General features: G+C 60.5%; 1 protein-coding gene across 1 annotated transcript; it reads left to right on the top strand.

The window, feature by feature from the left end:
• Nucleotides 1-4,087: 4,087 nt before the first annotated feature.
• On the top strand, nt 4,088-18,614 carry LOC148596097 (maestro heat-like repeat-containing protein family member 2B). The gene is made up of 28 exons (XM_088530795.1): nt 4,088-4,183; nt 6,614-6,739; nt 6,977-7,142; nt 7,472-7,570; nt 8,124-8,275; nt 8,697-8,840; nt 9,197-9,289; nt 9,477-9,546; nt 9,661-9,774; nt 9,952-10,025; nt 10,272-10,391; nt 10,581-10,688; nt 11,170-11,317; nt 11,708-11,748; nt 11,960-12,104; nt 12,320-12,372; nt 12,627-12,734; nt 13,066-13,185; nt 13,390-13,515; nt 13,626-13,775; nt 14,149-14,271; nt 15,125-15,211; nt 15,677-15,710; nt 16,346-16,458; nt 16,871-17,025; nt 17,264-17,423; nt 17,711-17,877; nt 18,446-18,614. The coding sequence occupies exons 1-28, from the start codon at nt 4,088-4,090 to the stop codon at nt 18,612-18,614; spliced, it is 3,261 nt and encodes a 1,086-aa protein (XP_088386921.1).
• Nucleotides 18,615-18,638: the final 24 nt, after the last annotated feature.

Here is an 18,638-nt window from a genome sequence, read left to right as displayed (position 1 = left end):
CAATTCTGCTGAGCCCAAAGGTCTGCAAGAGGGTGATACATCCCCTCCATCCCCGAACCCCGTCCCGCTTACAGAGGAGCAGAAACAGCCGAAATCTGTTTGGGAAGAGCTAGCCAAGGAAGCTAGGAACATCGAAAAGAAGTCAGAGCATGGTGACTTCTGGGCCAGGCCACCACCCTATGCCCCTCAAAATGGCGACCAGCCGCAAGGGGAAGGGCGGGGCAAGGGTGCCCCCGGCGCGAGCGAGGCGCCGAGAACCAATGGGAGTGACCGGACAGGTGAGGGAGGCCCGAGTGAGGGGTCAAGAACCAATCAGAGAAGCCCGAGTGAGGGGCCGAGAACCAATCAGAGAAGCCCGAGTGAGGGGCCGAGAGGAAGCCCGAGTGAGGGGCCAAGGACCGGTCAGAGCGGCCATTTCACAAAAGGCGCCTCTGCGGGTAGAAGGCGGGGCGAGCCAAGAGGGGGGGAACAGCCTGCCCGCAACGGAAGAAGGCGGGACGGAAGTAGGCGGGGCCGGAGCCCAACGGAAAAGGGCCGGAGCCCGGAAGTAACTGGTCAGTCGAGTTCCGACTCCGGATCAGACACTAGCCAGGACGAGTGGGTCACAACTGATTCAAACTTAAGGAAGGGGAAAAAGAAGGTAAACAGAACTAAGAGCCAAAATATTCCCATCCGAATAAACAGATTGAGAAAATGCATCAGGGACAACCTGTGCATCCTAGAGGACTGTTTCATTTACTAGAAGCAATCCTAAAGGGGACTGCTCCCCCAGAAAGAATTGCACCAAACCACACTACCACAAAATGCTATGCCTTCCTAACAGGTGTTGCAAAAAATATGCAGTTAACTGAAGGGTATACTAAGGTTTCCAAACTGCAGATGCCTGTAAAAACAGACCCATTAGCATTGGGACAACCTCTTAAACCTTCAGCAATTCTGAACATACCACTCCTCTTCAATGGAACCCCAACAGAAACATGTGGTTTAGAGATGCTTTAGCAGAAAGGCTAAATGGTAAATAGCTATAAAAGGGTGTTGCATTAAATATTACCACTGGTGAAGAAGTAACAGAAGAAGGTGAAGGCAATGCACAAGCAGGAGAGTTAAGAGCAGTAGTTTTAGCTACACAAAATGGAGCAAGGGTTGTCTATGTAGGCTCCTCTGCTGTGTGGGCTGGTGCCACACAATGGCTTTGTGGATGGGAAGCTCTTAACTGGGAAGTAGTTCTCTCCAGTTTGGAGAGAACAGGATTGGCAGCTATTGCTAGTTATAGCAAGAAAAACACCATTTAAATGGGATGGGCAAAAGCTCCTGTTAAGGATAATCAACCAGCCACAACGTGGAATCAAAAGGTAATGAGTTGACTAAAATGAGAAAAATCACCCTAGATCCAGAGTGGTATCCGTTGGGAGAATGGTTACATCAAAACCCAGGTCACACGCATAAGGAAGTGCTTCATTTGCTGCACAGACTAGGGGATGAGCCCTAAACGGGAAAACTTGTGCAACTATTCTCATAGAATGTCCCCAGTGCACATTAAGGTTGCAAGCAGATCATCCTGCTAAAGTTCCAGCTCTGCATATCAAAGAGGGGAAAACTCTGTGGTCTACATGGCAGATTGGTTATATGGGGCCATTCAGATCCTCTGCAGGATATCAGTACATCCTCACAGGAGCGGAAGGGGTCTCTGCCTTGCTTGGGACAACTAAGTGTAGGAAAGCCAAGGGGCGAAGTGTAGTGCAAGGACTGTTGTTTTGGTTCTCACATCTACCTACTCCTGTTATTATCCAGAATGATAACGGCTCACATTTCTCATGTAAAAAAGTGCAAGACTGGGCAAAGAAAGAAGGAATCCAGTGGGTATTCCACATCCCATACTATCCCAAATCAAATGAGGAATGGGATGATGAAAGAGCTATTCGCTTGTTAAAAAAGAGCTCAACCCACACAAGGGTCAATGGGACAGACAACTTCCCAAAGTACTCCCTCAATTAAATAATAGTTATGGGCCTACTGAAAGGCCTGTAAGCCCAGCATTCTTTGTGAAAGCTGAGCTTAATGCTCAACCTACAGGTAAAAAAGGATGTCCAACAACATTACAGCTGGACAGCCTGTGGTGGTCAATTTACCATCCATCGGCACTGTGTCTAAGACTCTAAGTAAAGCTCATGGCCCAGTTGCCTGGGAAGCTACTGATAGCAGTGGTGCAAAACACAGAGAATTAGGGCACGATGGATTTTTCTTCATTTTAAATGGGTTAACCTGTTCCGCCTCACCCCACCGAAACAAGTTTATTTTCTCTTGCAGCAGCGTGCAGGACGACTGATGGAAATGCTGTATTCATTTTACTAACTCTAGTGCTATTAGGTTTATTACTTATAATCTATAAGCTGTATTACATATATTTTGTATATAAAAGTGCGGGATATGACAAAACAAATAACCCTAATTCAACCACCCAAAAGGTACAAATTTGTACATAATAGCAATACTTTGTTAAAAATGTTTACTTGCCATGGACCTGTAAGTGCAAAAATTATCAATACTCTATTTATGGCACGGAGCCAAGAGGTGACTGTAGCACCACTCTGTGACTATAAGATGACTTGACTATAGTCATGGGGCAGAGAGCAACCAGTGTGCTCCTTCCCCAGCTCAACCTGACTGTTCACATGTAGCCCTATTCAGGTGTTAACCACCAGTGACATACCTGATCCTGGTGGGTAGCTCCCTGATTTCTTCCCCCACTCAGGTATTAACCATTAATAAGAGTCCTGATGGCTGCATTCTCAGGGGGAGGTAAGGCTGACTGTGCATACACCAGCCAGAAGTGCTCTGAAATGAAAGAATGACTCTCAGTCAACCATCTTCCTTGGCCAACATATGGCAGTCTCGTTGTCTGCCATGGGCACGGGAGCTTGCTTGGCCCACAGCAGCCCCACAAGCAGATTTTTCAAAGCCCTGCGGTTGCATCTGGGGGCTGGTGGAGACTGGCCCTCAAGCCCTGCCTGCCTCAGTGAGCAGCAGCCATTCTGCGGGGGAGAAGGCAAGAAGAACAGTCAGGCCTGTCTCATAGAAGCACCATGGCCACCCCACCAAGGTCAGGAGTGGGCAATGGCCTGGCATGGGCCAGTCATTGCTACAACCAATCGGTGGAGAATGGGAAAGAAGTTAACCTGCAGGGCTTTATATATACAGCGGAATTTCCATTGGGAATTTCCCTTTGAGGAGGCCCCCACCTAGAGCTGGAATACTGAGAAGATCATCTTATACAGAAGCACATTATATCTTTGGGATAAAGCAGAAAGCTGGAGGTGAACCCTGTTAAGGAAAATGACATGAAGATTTTTCCTAACACCTTCCAGCTTTTCCTTCAGCCTACTTTCTCTGGCTTGTCACTCTTGGAGTGGTCTCCCTTGCTTGAGCAGTGCTCTTTGCAAGAGTGTTGAGAGTCATCACACATGCGGAGCACAAAAACAGTTCGGAATGGCAGATGGTGCGAGACAGGCAGCCTTGAGCTCCTGTGGCAAAGGGCTGATTCCTGGGCATTTTCTTTTCAGCAGAGCTGCCTCAGTGGATGCCCCAAGCTCTTGCTCTTGCCTCCCTTCATCTTGGCTGCTACTCCCAATGGTTGCTGTGTGCAGTGCCCTGCAGTTCATGTGGCAGGATAAGGATGAATCACCTTCTTTAAAAGTAAGTAAAACACAAGTCCCCTGCATCTTGGTAGTACAGGAGGAAACATCATTAGACCAAGCAGAACAGACCATGATCATTCTTTATCCTTGAACTGCTCAGTACAGTATTTTTATATATATCTACTTTGCATACATGGCAAGAAAACTCAAGGTTTATGCTGACTTATGTAGAGCGCCTTCCTTTTAATCCTTTGAGTTGAATGTGGCAGGGGTTGTCAGGGACAGCCAGAAGGGCTCCTGTCTGGAAGGGGGCGCTGTACACAGGAACTGCTGCGGGCTCCATCCTGGCATCTCCCATAGCTTTCCTCTTCTGGCAGGCATTTATTGTTGTGCAGCCATGGACGGGCACCTTCTTGAGTGCAAGCTCAAGGTACTGGGTCCTGGCCCGAGGCATGAAGAAGCGCCTGCACCAGGGCAACCTGGGAGTTGACCTGCTGCTGGAGAGAAGCTCTGCAGAGAAGGGTCTGGGAGTCCTGCAGGACAACAAGGTAAGTATGGGCCATCAGTGATGCGGCAGCCATCAGTGTGGCCCTACACAACCCGGGGGAGGCAACTTCTGGAGCAGTGTGCCCAGTTCTGAGACCTCCCCAGTACAAGAGAGACACTGCACTGCTGCAGGGAGACCAGTGGAGAGTCCTGGAGCATCTCTCTTACAAGGAAAGGCTGGGAGAATTGGGCCTCCTTAGCCAAGGGCAGGTGTCAAGAGGATGGGGACAGACTGTTCTTCACTGGTGTCCAACCACAGCACACGGGGCAGTAGGCACAAAATAAAACACAGGAAGTTCATTTGCGTAAGGAAAAAAGCTTGTTAACTGTGTGCAAATGGGTGTGCACACAATCGTGTGCAACCTGCTCTAGGGGACTACGCTTGTATGGTGTGCGTGTGCACGTGTGTGTGTGGAATAGCTGATCCTTGGAGGTCCCTACCACCCTGACTCTTTTGGTGAAGGGAACCACGCAAAGACTCTACCAATAAAGAGAGAAGCAATGTGCGATTTTAAATAACACAGGAAATATTTTTTTTTTTTTCCCTTTTAAAAGTGTGATCCTAACTTGTCTCTTATCTTTTTCTTCCTTGGTCAGTCCCCCATGCTGGGGACAGCAAATGTCCAACAACAGCTCCCTGAATGAGTTCCTCCTCCTGCCATTCGCAGTCACGCGGGAGCTGCAGCTCTTGCACTTCTTGCTCTTCCTGGGCATCTACCTGGCTGACCCCCGGACAGCGGCCTCCTCATCACAGCCTCATATCACACTATTCTCTTTCTCATACAGTAATGGGTAGGTCATTACCTTGCTTATTTTGTCTGTTGCTAAAACCAAGTGTGTAGCAAGGTTAATGTTTTGTTAAATGTACCATTTCATTTCTGTATTGTCTTAATATTAACAGTGAAATAAGACCATTCTTTCCATTGATGCCTGGTTCTGTCCGTTGGCTCCTGCCCCGTCAATTGGCAGAACATGTCTGGCAATTGCATGCAAAGCCTGGCAAACCGAGGGAAAAGCAATGCTGCAAACAGAAATTCCTCCTTGTCAAAGACACTGCAGTCTTTTTCCCCTTCCTTCTTGCTGTGACAGGTCCCACAGCAAGTCTTTTCCCCTCTGAGTCCCTGAGGTGAGATGCTGCGTGTTGTGCAGCCCTGCTTTTCCTTCTGCTTGCCAGGCTTTGCATGCAATTGGCAGTCACTGGCTTGGCAGCTTGTGACCTGATGCCATCAGGTTCTGGGTGCTAGCGAGGCTTCCCAGGCAGCCGAATGACCTGGACTTGTGTGAGCAGAGGCCTGAGCAGCTCCTGGGTTCTTTCTGCTAGAGCGATTGCCCCTGTGCAATGGCAAGGGACAGTCACCACTCAGAAGGGCTGGGGGCCAAGGAGCAACTGTGAGTGCTGGAGCCTGGGGCAGTGCCATGTTTAGGGAACAGGAGGCCCCAGTGTCTGTCACTCCATCCCTACCCATGCCCACGTTGCCAGCAGCCCTCTGTGAGGCGTCACAGCGGTCCCCACAGGTCACAATGGCCCCCGCGGGTGACCTATCCCTCCCGGCACTGCTGCTGCGTCAGTGGCTTGTGATTCCCGTGGGAGGAGGTGCTGCTGGAGCAGTGCATCCGCAGAGGGAGTCGTGCCGCGATGGGGGTGCTGCGAGCGCTCCGAGGTGGGGGCGTCCCCGCTCTCAGTGTCTCACGGGGGCGACGGAACCTGCCAGCGCCCACGTTCCAGGCTTGGGCAGAGCGTGCCTGAGCCCTTGGGGCCGGCCCCGAGCTGCCGCAGCCTCCTCTTCCCCAGCCTGAGCAGGGCTGGCGCCAGCAGCCTCTCCTGTCGCCCCGTGCTCCAGCTGTGCAGGCTCTTGCCCTGAGCTGGGCTCTGTCCCTACGGCTGCTGGAGTGACACAAAGCCGGTGCTGCTTTCCTTCCAGGTTGCTTCACTTGTGCAGGTGCCCGGTCGAGACCTGCACGCGGTGAGGATGGCGGGAGTGTGGCCGGCTCTGTTCCTGTGGCCATTACTACCTTTGCCGCCATCGTGACCTCGCTGTTGGACCGCCTGCAAGACGCCGAGGTGAGCAGGGGTGTCTTGATGGGCTCTGTGGGGTTCGAGGGCTCCCTGCAGCACCCTGACTTCCCTGGGTGCCGCAGACTGATCTCCTGCAATGCTGCCTCTCCCCTCGGGCTGCACCTCGTTCCAAAACGTGGATGCTGTGTGGACAATCCCTCGCGCCCTCCTTGATGGCAGGAGGTGGCAGCATCTCTGGGCTTGGGTGTCCACATTAGGATTTGGGTTCGCACGAGGAGGTCACAGAGCAGGGCTTCTCTCCCGCTGCCGACGGCTGTGCTGAGCAGTGCCAGCAGCTGCTCCCTGGCATCGGCGTGGCTGAGCTGCTGTGTGTGGGGCAGCACATCCCATGGCTGCTGTGTCCCTGTGCCCCCAGGATGGCAGAGCGGAGGAGACCTACCGCGAGCTGGAGGGCGTCTTATGGGGCGAGGAGAGCCACCTGCAGAGCTCTGTTGTGGACAGAGCCATAGCGGTGGCATTGAAGGACCTGCGAGCGGCGCAGGTGAGCTCGTTCTCTCTGAGGGTGACCTCAGGTGCTGGTCCCTGTCCCGGCTGTCCCGTGCAGGAGCTTCGCGACGCGTTCTGGTGTGGGGTCAGGGAATGTGCAAAGAGGAGCTGTGGGGCTGTGTGTGCGCAAGGCATAGCGGGAGCCCCACTAGCGCCTGTGTGTCCTGCCTGGAGACCGAGCCCTGGCAGAGGGTCAGTCCCGCTCCTGCCACATGCAAAATGCTTCTTCCAGGATGCGCCACTTGCTGTGAGGACGGCCGCTAGCGACGTCCTGGTGGCGCTGGCCCGCAGCCATCTGCGAGATGTGGTGTCGGCGCTGCAGGGCCACCTGCAAACCCTGCAGGAGATGTCGGAGGAGTTCGTCCTCATCACGCTGCGCAACGTGGCTGCCCACTATGGTAGGGCCCCCTAGCTGGGTGCCAGCGGGTGCCAAGCAGGAGAACGGACTCCTAGCCCTGCCCCAAAGACCTGGGGCTGCACCAGAGGGAAACCAGCAAAGAGCCAACACACCAGGCTGTGCCCCACGCTGTCCTCCCCAGTTTAGGGCTTCCCCACTCCCGTGCCCCTCAGGGAAGGTGGTTGGCACACAAGTGGGCTGGCAGGAGCCTCCCTGCAGCGGGCTCTCCCCCTGGCCCAGCGCTGTCCTGGCAGCGGTGCCGGGAGATGGAGCCCGTTGGCCGCCGCGGCTCTGGGTGGCCGGGCTGCCCACACGCTGCTCTCTCTGCAGCCCTGCAGTGCGTGCCCTTTGCGGGGAGCACGCTGTCGGCCCTGCAGCACGTGCTGAGCGCGGCGGGGAGCGGCCGCACGCTGCGTCTCGTCTGCGACGGTGAGTGTCGGTGCTGCGGCGCTGCCGCCAGCGGCTCTGCGGCCGGAGCCGACGGTACTGGGTGCCGCTGGCCGGAGGAGCTCCTGGCTCCCTGCCCGGCCTCTGCTGCCACGTGTGCCTCCCGGTTCAGCTGCCTTTGGCCAAGCTCTGCCCAGCCTGGGCTCCCCCGTTCCCTTCCCTTCCCTTTCATTGAGCACAGCCTGCTTTGCTGTTTGTGGGCTTAAAGGCAGAGCCCGGGAAAGAAGGGCCAAAACCACGAAGGTTGTGCTGAGGGGCAAACGCTCGGGGCAGGAAGAGGCCGGGGCTGCAGCGGGCAGTGTTGGAGGGGAGCTAAGCCTTGGGGAGGAGAAGGTGTGCGGGGGTGGAAGAAGGGAGAAGCAAGGCAGCGTTTCCACCCGGCCGTCTCGTGCCATGGCATGGGGTGTCTCTGAAGCCAGATCTCCATGCCACCCTTGCAAGGCCACAGTGGGCGGAAGGAGGCCTGGGGGCCACTGCAATGTGTGGTGCTGGTCAGGGGTTTTGAGGCGATCCTGTTTCCCTCCCTGTGCTGCAGTTCTGGAGCAGTGGTGCAGCGGGATAGCCGGGTACCTGAACGAGTGGGACAAACAGGTCTTCCCTCGCCTGGAGGCCACCCAGCTCTGTGCCCCGGTTTACCTGCTCTTCTGCTACGTGGGCAGACACTGGCAGCGGTGCAAGGATGAAGAGGTGAGTCTTGCTGCCCTCGCAGCCATGGGCAGCCACGGGGACGTCCGCAGGGGCCAGCGGGGCTGTGCACGGGGCCGAGTGAGGGCTTGGAGGGAGCAGGCTGGTTGGAAAGCATCCCGAGCCGGGAGCCTTCAGGGAGTGCCGACGTGAGTGGTGCTGACAGGCAGGAGGGGACATCCGTGCAGCAGCCCTGGGCCAAGCGCTTGGGGCAGGCAAGAGGCGAATGCTGGGGCCTTCTGGCAGGGCAGCTGGGGTGGTGGGAGGAAACGCTCCCTGTGCCGGCGAGCGAGGCCTTCTTGCCGGGACTGAGAGGAAAAGGAGAGCCCTGTGCGGGAAGTGCAGGCTGGGTGTCTCGCGGGGAGGCGGGTGCTGGAGAGAGCCTCATCCCTGCATGTGGCGGCGTCTTGCTTTCCCTCGGCAGGCCAAGCAGGCCGTGCTCAGGGCAGTGGGTGCCATGATGGCCGTCCTGCTGCACGCGGAGCAGTACTGCCAGCGCGTCTGGGAGCAGCTGCTCTGGCTGCTGCACCAATACCGAGAGGTCCGAGAGCCCCTTGGTGTGACCATGGTGAGGCACTGTGCGGGGCACGGCGCGGCCGGGGCCTGCGGGGGAGCAATGAGGTGTCGGGGGTTTGCAGGGCGCCAACAGGAGCTGAGTCCCTTGGAGATGGGAAGAGGGAACGGGGCCCTGCGGCTCCCCGGGCTCCTGCTGGCAGAAAGCAGCAGGGCAGAAGGGCTGGGAGGGCGCGTTGAGTGGCTGGGGCACATGGCTCTGCAGGGGACCCTGCAGTACCTCCCAGGGCCGCGGGTGTGTGAAGAGCTCTGTGAGTGCGTTCAGGCCGTGGTTTTCCCAGCGATGCCTGTTTCTGCCTTCCTGGGGGCTCGTGGTAACTGCTGCCCTCTCCCTGCCGCGCTCCCTTGCAGAACCTGGGCCATTTCCTGGCAGCTGTGGCTGCCATTCAGAGCCGCGGGCCACGGGCCCACCTGCAGGCCGTCAGGGCTGCTGTGCACGAGCAGGTAAGGCCTGGCGGCGCCTCCCTGGCCTGGGGCTCCTGGGCAGCCTCGGCTGCTGCCCAGCCCTGCGTGTGCCCAGGGCGCTGCGCTTGGCGCGCTGCTCCGCACCCAGAGATGCCCGCGAGAGGTTTCCTTTCTGTCCCCCTCTCTACCAATGCAACCTGCTCTGAAAGACACTTTGTTCACACAGCTCTGTGACGAGATCGATCCGCCCCAGCCCGAGCACAGGGCAGAGCTGTGCCGCTGCATGGTGCTGCAGGGTAAGGAGAGGAGAGCCGGGGCCGCATTGCAGCATCACCGCAGCTCTCGCAAAGCTGCACACGTGGGAAGACGCTGGGCTCTCCTGACCAGCAGGATTTCTTTCTTCCCCACAGCCCAAATCTGCCCCGAGGAGACAATCGTCTTCCTTTATTTCAAACTGAGGAACGGGAGCAAGGCCGATCGTGTAGCAGCTGTGGGAGTGCTGCAAGCTCTGGTCTGCTCTGATGGTCAGTAGGCCAGGCAACAAAAAGATCAGCATCCCCCCGGGAATGTGCTGCTTCCTTTGAGGCACAGGCTGGCACCCCTTTTCTGCCCTGCTTGTGCGTGGGAAGCCATGGAGCTGTGTGAAATCCCTGCGGAAACGGGGGCTTGGCTTCAGCACCGCCTCTCTGTGTCTCTTGCAGTGCCTGCCGTGCGGGAGAACTTGGCCCTGTTTGCCAAACTCGCGGAGTCCGTGTGCCACGACCCCATGTGCCAGGTGAGCTGGTCTGGACAGAGCCATTGCAGGGCAGAGCAGGGCTGTTCCAAGGCAGAGCCTGGCCAGGCCTTTGCCATAGGCGGAGGCAGGCTCTGGGGCAGGAGGCTGGCGGCAGCAGCAGCAGCAGAGCAAGGGCTGCTGTTGTTGCCTCCTTGTCCCGGCCTGGGCAGAGGGGCTGCAGCACAGCGCAGGCAGCTCCCCTGGGGCTTGGGGCCGGCTCGTGACGGCAGCCTGCCCTGCCTGCAGGTGAGGATGGCCGTCCTGCACTTCATCGGGGAGCTGCTGCGCTCCAGCGGCCTGGGCTGCTCATCGTGGGACGTGGTGGGGCATCTCTTCAGTGAGTTCTGCCGTGCCTCAGACAGGCTGGTAAGGTAGAGCGCAGCGCCACGGCTGCACCTCGTGGCTGTGCCGCACTGTCATGGGTCTCCCTGAAGGAGCGGAGCCCAGCGCAGCCGGGCTGCCAGTACTGGTGCTGTGGTGGGGGGCATCCCCATTGCCAGGCACCGTGGGGCCTGGGAAGGGGCAGTGACAAATATTTGCTACCCTGTCCCGCAGGCTACAGGGAATCTTTGTGCTGTGGAAGCACATGAAGAACGGGCCATTCGGCGCCTGTGCTGGCACATGGTCAGCACGCTGGATGTCTCCAACGGAGCGGTAGCCCAAGTGAGTTGTTCTCGCCATGTGCACCGGGACGCCCACCTTAGGCATGAAAGCAATCAGGGAGAGCTGGGTGTGAGCTCTGTGTGGCCAGACTCGCTCATCCTGTGCGTGCTGCAGTGCATGAGCGCCGCTGGGCACGCGCCTTGGCTGTGTCCCGTAGCCCATAGAGATCTTGGGAGGGGCTGGCAAGGCCGAGTGGCTTCCACATCCCTTTGCCACAGGGAAGGGAGCTGCCCCGGGGGCAGAGGTGTGCCAGCCGCTCTCAGCAGGCAGCCAGAGCGAGGGAGAGGGAAAGGGGTGCGAAGCGCGGCAGGGAGAGGAGCAGGAGGGGGAGGAGGAGGGCAGAGCAGGAGCAGAGCTCCTGAGCTCGTGAAGGAGCGAGGCCAAGGGCCCAGGCCAGGGCTGGAGACATGGAAATGATGCAGGGACTGGGACGGAGAGGCAGGAATGCCCTCGTGCCAAATGGCCTGGTTCTTGTCCGCAGCTCCTGTGGCCGAAGCTGCTGCGCTACGTGGTGCCAGTGCAGTACACGGGCTTGCTTGTGCCACTGTGCCGCTGCCTGCGCGCCCTGGCCGAGAAGCACCCGGAGACTGAGCGCGGGGAGCCCAAGGCCCTGGAGCCTGAGGAGCAAGGTGGGGAGCAGCAGGTGCCGGGCAGCAGTGCCGGGCTGGTGGCGCGGGACAGCGCGTGTCCCTGCAGCCCTGCCAGGCCCTTGCGGGAGGCGCGGGGCTGCAGAGGACAGAGCAGTGTCCGCTGCCAGGCGTGAGGGCTCTTTCCATGTGTCCCTTCCCGGCGGAGGCGCTGGGCACTGCTGCTCGCAGCTCTCCTGGGGCCCTGGGGCTGGTTCCTGCCATACCAGGGCTGTCCTTGTCCCTGTGTGCACAGCGCCAGGAACCCAGCAGTGCCGCTGTGCAGGCGCTGTGGCCGGGGTGCCCTTTAGTCCTGCGTGGCAGCATGGGAAGCGGCACGGGCAGGGCGCAGAGGGGCTGGGAATCTCACGCTGCCTTCCTTTGTGCCCATAGCGGCTCTGCCGGCTCCCCAGGCACTGCTGGCTCGCCTGCTGGTGAGTACGAGGAGCGGGGAAGGAGCTTTCGTGGCCGGGCAGAGGGCAGAGGGTGGGAGAGATGGTGCCGAGGCCGGTGCAGGCACCTCGGGAGGAGGCAGGAGTGTGCGAGAGGCGCCTGGGGCTCCCTGCCTGCCTGCCTGGCTGCCTGCGGCGCAGCCGCGGCTTCCGAGGCGGGTGCGAGCCCCCCGTCTCTCTCGCGCTCTGCTAGGTGACGGCGGCGGTGGCTCCGCATGCGGGCGGTGGCCGTGGCGCTGCGGCCCTGCAGCTGCTGCAGGTGCTCCCTGGCATGATCCACAGAGCCGTGGGAATGAGCTGGGCTGTAGAGATCCCCCTGCTACTGCAGCACCTGGCAGGTAAAGTGTCGCTGCCAGGGACAGGCTGGCGGCAGAGGACGCAGCAAAACGCCGTCAGCTCCCAGCTTGGCACTGGGAAATGGTGCCAGGTTTAGGGATGCTTGTCAGCCCCCTGGGCTGAGCCTTTGGGCTGCTGGATTGCAAAGGAGACCCTGGGGCTCTGCTGGGGGCTCAGGGGGCTGAGAGCACAGGGTCTGCCTCCTTGGGCTTTGCAGGAACAACCGCCAATTCCCTGGATGTGGCCGAGTGGGAGAGCCTTGTGCTGAAGGTACAGCATGTGTGTGGGGGCCACAGCTGGATCGGGCGCCCAGGGTGTGGAAGAGTGTTGCGAGGAACCTGGGGGCTCCCTTTTTGGACACTGAGCAGCACAAGCTCCTGCCAATTCCCCAGGCTCAAGCATCGTGTTGGGGGAGAGCCAGAGGCAGATTTTAGAGGGCCGGTTAGGGAGCTCTGCCCATTAGATGTGCAAAAGGGCCCAGGCAAGGGCAGGGAGTCTTTGCTTCATGTCCCCCTCTGCCCTAGTTCCTGAAAACATCGCTGGAAGCCATCGCGAGCGACGCCTGGATCGTGGGCCTGAGCCAGGAGCTGAGCCAGCAGCTGGGCAGCTCTCCCCGCCTGTCCTGGGAGAAGGTTTGTTCCCTGCGCGGTGTCGCTGCCGCTTCTGGGGCGCCCTGAGGGCTGCGGCACCAGCAGAGCCCTGGGAGGCCGGGGCCCACGCACGGGCTGGCGGCGCTGCTCTGCCCGGCGGGCTCCTGTCCCTGCTGCTCTCGCTGCCCAGGAAGGCGCTTGCTCTCCCCTCCGCGCTGGGCTGGTGGCTGTGCCGGGCTGGCCAGCGCGTGCAGTTGGGGCTGCTGCCGCAGGCGCCTGGGCGGCTCTCGGCACGGTGGCATCGCTGCGGCCTGGCCCTGTCCCGCCGGGCAGGGCTGTCCCTGCAGCTGGGGCCTGGCCTCTCCTCTTGCAGCGCTTCCTGTACAAGGCTCTCGGCACGGCCCTGGCAGCTTGCGGGTGTCTGCGCCACGTGCGAGAGCAGACCCTGAAGCACCTGCAAGCAGCCAACTTCCTGGAGCTGTGGGAGGCACAGGTGAGGGTTCCTCGCACTGCCTGCTGTGCGGCAGGGTGTCTCCTGCGTGTGCCTGGGGCGCAGGGGCTCTGTGCGGCCCTGCTCCGGCACAGCTGGTGTCCTGTTTGTGGCCCTTTCCCTGGGGAAGGGTCCTGCCTGACCACTGGAGCTGGTCACGGCTGGGCGCTGGGCTGGGAGCGACTCCCTGCTTCTGCTGCCTTGCAGGGAATGGTCTCAGTTGTGTCGCGCTGTGCCGAGAGCCACTTCTCGCTTGCCTTGGCCTGCGTGAAGGAGTTCCTGGCAACTTTGAAAACCCAGAAGGTAAAGGGCCCAGGGTGCCCCTGCCGGGAGGTGCCGCTGTTGGGGCAGGGGCAGCTCCTGCCTTAGGAGCACACGGAGTCTCGGGGCAGAGCAGGGCAGCGGGCTGATGTCTCAGTGTTTCTCTGGTGATCCCCCGGCAGGGCGACACGGTGAGGACACGCGCTGCTCGCGCCACGCTCATGGTCACCTACGGGCGGATGTCGCTGCGCGCCCCCAGGGAGCAGCTGCTGGCCCACGTTGAGAGAGACGTCGTGGGCAACGTGCTGGGGCTCTACAGAGAGGGCTGCCAGGTGGGAGCTCGCGGCGTGGGGCAGAGGCGTGTGGGTGCTGCCAGCTGCAGCCCCTCCTGCTCCTCCCGTCACGCATCTCTGCTGCTGCAGCCAGGCGAGCGCTGCTCAGCCTGCTGCCCGTGTCCGCGATGCACGGGGTCTTCCCAGGCAGCACCTGGAGCAGCAGCTTCCCCTCCCATGGGAGGCTCCTTGCCAGCAAGGGAGAGGGAGGGGACGTTTCCGTGTTGGGGGGCAGGTACCCAGGGTGCCGCAGGGCCCCCAGAGGGCACCATGTCCTCCCTGCGCTGCTCTTAGAGGCAGATTAGCCCCAGCCCCGCTGCCCTTCCCACCCTGGGGCCCTGGCTGAAAGCCTCTTTGTCTCCTGTGGCATCAGGACGCGCAGCTGAGGCTCTCCCTGGTGCAGAGCATCACGGAGATCAGCCTTGCCCTGCAGGCTGCAGGCGGCAGCCCCAGGTTTGAGCTCTGCCGCAAGCGGGAGCTGCTGCAGACCCTGGTGGTGAGTGCAGTGCAGGGGAGCCAAGGGCTGTGCCATGGGGTGGGTTTGCACAGGGGTGTGATGCTCTTGCAGGGTGATATGCAAGCTCCTGACGGCCACGAGCTGCATCCCCAGCTGGCAGGGCGCGTGGGGGCTGGCGCTGGGGCTGCAGCAGGGGAGCAGAGTGCGTCCCGGCGCTGCAGAGCTGCTGCCTTTTCCTGTAGAGCCTCTGTGGGAGTTGTGAGGCGGTGACAGGGCTGGTGTCTGTGGGCTCGGGCAGCTCAGCCCGTGGCTCGGCCTGGCAGGAGCTCCCTCCCGCTCTCCTGCCCCCTGCCCACCCTGTGCCTGTCTGTCTGTGCCTTGCAGGAGGTGATTCAGGAGGAGCCGCGGGAGTCCCCAGTGCAGCCCCGGGCCCTCGTGGCCATGGAGCAGTTGAGGTAGGGTCTGTTCCTGGCACTGTGTCCCAGCACAGCTGGCTGGTCTGGCTGGGGCTGCGGGCGCTGGGTTTGGGGTTGTGGATTGGGCCAAAGGCAGTTGTCCTCTGCCTCACTCTAGTGCGCTAGTAAGCACCCTCTCTGTGTTCTCTGCCCTTTTCTCCTTTCAGCAAGCTGAAACCCTGTCTGAGCAGGGGGGAAAAGTGCAGGCTCCTGGCTCAATGCTGCCAGGCCATCCTGTGCCATCATTATCCAGAGCAGCTGCACATGAGAGGGGAGACCGTGGCGGCTGCTTCACACATAGTGGTAGGTGCTGGCCTGCTGGGTCACCCCTGAGCAGGGAGCCAGCACCAGGCACCCCAAACAAGCAATGGGAATCCCACTGGCAGCTGTGGCATCTTTGTGGGGTACATGGCCTCTCCCCTGCTTTCTGGTGACAGGCCCCATCCCTGCGAGCCCTGGGACAGCTCATGGCAGCCCTCCAGCAGGCAGAGCCGGTCCCCATCTGCTTGGGGGACGTGGTGCAGGTGAGTGCCCTGGGGCAGCGGGGAAGGTGTTGCTGCTGCCAGAACACGGCAGAGCTGCGGGAATCACACCTGCGGGCCTGGTCTGTGGAGGGGAGCTCTTCTCTAACTTGATGCCATCTGTGCACATCAGTGGGAAGTGAAATGGTCCTAGCTTCAGGCCCCCTCACCCTAGGCTTGCATCCACGCTTTTCCCATCTGCAGCAATGTTCTTGCAGGCAGCTTGCAGTGTCCTGCAGCCCCCTAGATGAGCAGAGCTTCTCCCACTTGTGCAGCTGTGAGCAAGGGCTGATGCACAAATGAAGGCTGCCCGTGGCGAGAACCTGGAGTGGGAAGGTGGCCACAGCAAGGGCTCCTCACGCGGGGCTGCAGTGCCCAGGGAAAGCAGGGTCACAAAAGCAGCAGGACCCCTGGGGAGGGCTGAAGGGCGAAATTCAGGCCATGGTGAGACAGGCGCTGTTGTGGCAGGTCCTGCGGCGCTGGCTCACCTCGGCCCACCTGTGTGAGCGTGATGGAGCGCTGCAAGTGTGTGTCCAGGTGCTGAGCACCTGCAAAGAGAGACACGAGCAGAGGGTGAGCGGGGACCCTGTGCCGGGAGCCCTGCGTGGGCGGGCGGCGGCTTCTGGGTGTCCCAGGGCTGCAGGGTGGCCCCTTGTTCCCGCCCGGCTCCGCCAGTGCTCGGGGCGCTGCAGTCGGGAGAGGGCCAGCGGCCGTGGCGATGTCGGTGACCTTCGTGCCTGTGTCTTGCTCCCGCAGCGAGGCGGTGCCTGCCAAGAGTTTGGCTCCTTGGTGGGACTGCTGGGGCCTCTGACATGCGAGGAGACAGCCGCATCCCGTCGGCGGGCAGCGACCTGCCTCTGCCTCCTTCTCCAGAGAGTTGGTGAGAGGAATAGAGAGGGCTGCCCCTGCTGCTCCCTGCGGGAAGGAGCCCAGCACCAGGCCCCATCCCCCTGCGCCGTAGCACCTTGTCCAGCTTGCAAAGCCACTGTGTTGCCTCGGGGGACCCTGGCTTTGTGCAGCCTTTGCTGGCCTCCCCCATGTCCTTGCTCAGTGCCCAGGGATCTGGAGGTTGGCTCCCCATGAACATCACTGCCCTTTCTGATAGCTCCCCATCAACGTCACTCCCCTTTCTGATAGTTCCAGATGAAAATATGGAAGTGGCGCCGTGGACCCAGGTCTCGTCTCTGTCCGAGAGGCTCAGTGCCGTCACCTTTGGGTCTGTGCTGGCAGCTTCCACCAACATTGCCAAGGTACCTGGCCCTCGAAAAGCCCAAGGGGGCCATGACATGTTTGTGTGCTCGTGTGTGTGGGAGCGCTGCTCTCAGGACACGTGTTTTGCATCTGAGCAACTCCTGTGACACGCTCGCTTGTGTTTCTGATTTCTCCCCAGCTTGTCTGCAAATATTTTCCCCGAGGCCAGAGCACAGGCTTCATGAGCAGCATCACGGAGAGCCTGCTGTGCTCCAGGCCCATGTGCATGTGGGCTGCGGGTCAGTGGACACTGACCTTCCTAGGGGATTGTGTTGGCAGCATATTCCAGGAGGAGGTGAGGGAGGCATTTTTTAGGATGCCTTTGGCTGTTTTCTGCAGTAGTGTGTTGGCCCCGAGGCACAATGGGGAAAGGACACACCGAGCCTTTCTTTCTCGCCCACCTCCTTTCAGGTGCCCGAGCTGGTGTCCATCCTGTGCACATGCCTGCGGAGCACCCAGCTGAGCACTCCCCGGCGCGTGGTGCTGCGGGCCATGGTCCAGCTGTGCCGCTCTCACCAAGAGCCGGTGCTGGGCAGCCTCCTGCAGACACCGCTGCCCATGGACAGGTCTGTGCAGCTGCCCTTCCCACTGCCGTCAGAGCCAGCCGCGGGGCTCGCCTGCATGGGCGGCCCTCTCGGCAGCCAGTGCTTTTGCCCCGCGCAAGGCTGAGCGCTGCAGCTCGTGTCCCTGCCGGGACCTGGGCACCGGCAGTCCCATGGGCACAAGGAGGGTGTATGGCTTCTCCTGGGGTACCTTGGGTAGCCGGGGATGGCAGCTCACGTGCTGGCGTGTGTTCCTTTGCAGCAACACAGCAGAGGTGTGGAGGAGCCTCGGAAGAAGCGTCATGGGCTCCCCAGTCCTCATCAACTTAACAGAGAAGCTGGGGGCAGCCGGAAAGAGCAGAGGGACCAACTGCTGTGCTGCGGAGCTGGGCAGCAGTCAGGCAGCCCTGGAGCCTCGCATGGTACGGCCAGCAGCCCCGGCGGCCGTGCCGCTTTGCACGTGCTTTCCAAGCGGTGCTTGAGTGCGAGCGGGATTCCTGCCCTTTGTGAGGGCCCGTGGAGCCTTTTGGCGTGCTGAGCTGGTGTGGTAGCAGTGTGGGGACCTGGGACATCTTGCAGCTGCCAGGCTGAAAGGCTCTCCCTGCAGTGAGAACTAGAGAGAGTAAAAGCCCCGGGGCTGTCAGGGGGATGTGGTCTGTGGGCAATGGCCTTGTTTTACCAGGTGGTTCTTGGTTGAATTTCCCTGTAGATCACTCGCACCCTCCGGGAGGTGGTGTCAACACTGAGGAGTCACACCCTGGTTCGGCGCCTGCTTCCCTGGCTGCTTCCAAGCCTCCTGGAGCAGCTCAGCGAGACACTGGGGGAGGACATGGACCTGCCCCTTGGAGAGCTTAGGAGGAGTGACCCACCGGGCAGGTGAGGAGCAGCAGGGGCAGGGGCAGGATCCGTGTGTGCGGCCCATGGCTTTGCAGGAGCCACCTGCCTGTTACCCTGGTGCTGGGCTGCCTCCGTGGTAGCTGGGACTGGGCTCTCTAGGGCAGGGCATGGGGCATTGGGCCGTTTCTGCACCTCAGCTGGGTGTTGCTGCTGGGATCCATCGTGGGGCTGTGCTAAAGAGCAGCTTTCCACAAAAGTGCTGTGCCTGGAGCTTTCTTTGGCTTCTCTCTGCAGCCTGTTTGTGGAGGTCCTGGAGCTGGTGCTGTCCAAGAGCCTGGAGCACCAGTGGCTGCGGCTGCTGTGGGAGCAGGGAGTGTGGGCATCCTTGGCAGCACCCCAGACTCACACGGCCGGCGTGTGTCTCCTGGCGAGGTGAGAGCCCCTGGCAGGGGCCCTGCTGGAGGAAGGGCTGCCGGGAGCTGGGGCCTGCCCCGAGCTCTGCTCCAGTGCGAGCGGCGTCTGCACCGGGGTGGGCGCAGCTGGGAGCAGTGCCGGGGGGCCGTGCTGTGTGAGCACGTGCTACAAGGCTGTTGTGCTCTGTGTGCAGTGTGCTGCTGCGCGCGGAGCAGGTCCCGCAGCGCTTGGTGCAGCGGCTCTTCCGCTGGCTGCATTCCCGCTCGGCGAACCTGCGGCTCACAGCCACCGCGTTCTGTGCCGAGGTGAGGCAGCCGCGGGGCGAGGGGGCTCGCAGGGCTTCCTGCGTCTCACCCAGGTGAGGGGTGCTCCATGCTAGTGCTCAT

Source organism: Tinamus guttatus, unplaced genomic scaffold, assembly GCF_059628265.1.
Source record: "Tinamus guttatus ecotype Peru unplaced genomic scaffold, ASM5962826v1 Tinamus_guttatus_pri_ptg000031l, whole genome shotgun sequence".
Taxonomy (NCBI): Eukaryota; Metazoa; Chordata; class Aves; order Tinamiformes; family Tinamidae; genus Tinamus; species Tinamus guttatus.
Note: the sequence above shows the minus strand (reverse complement) of the source record. Positions and strands in the feature narration are given on the sequence as shown.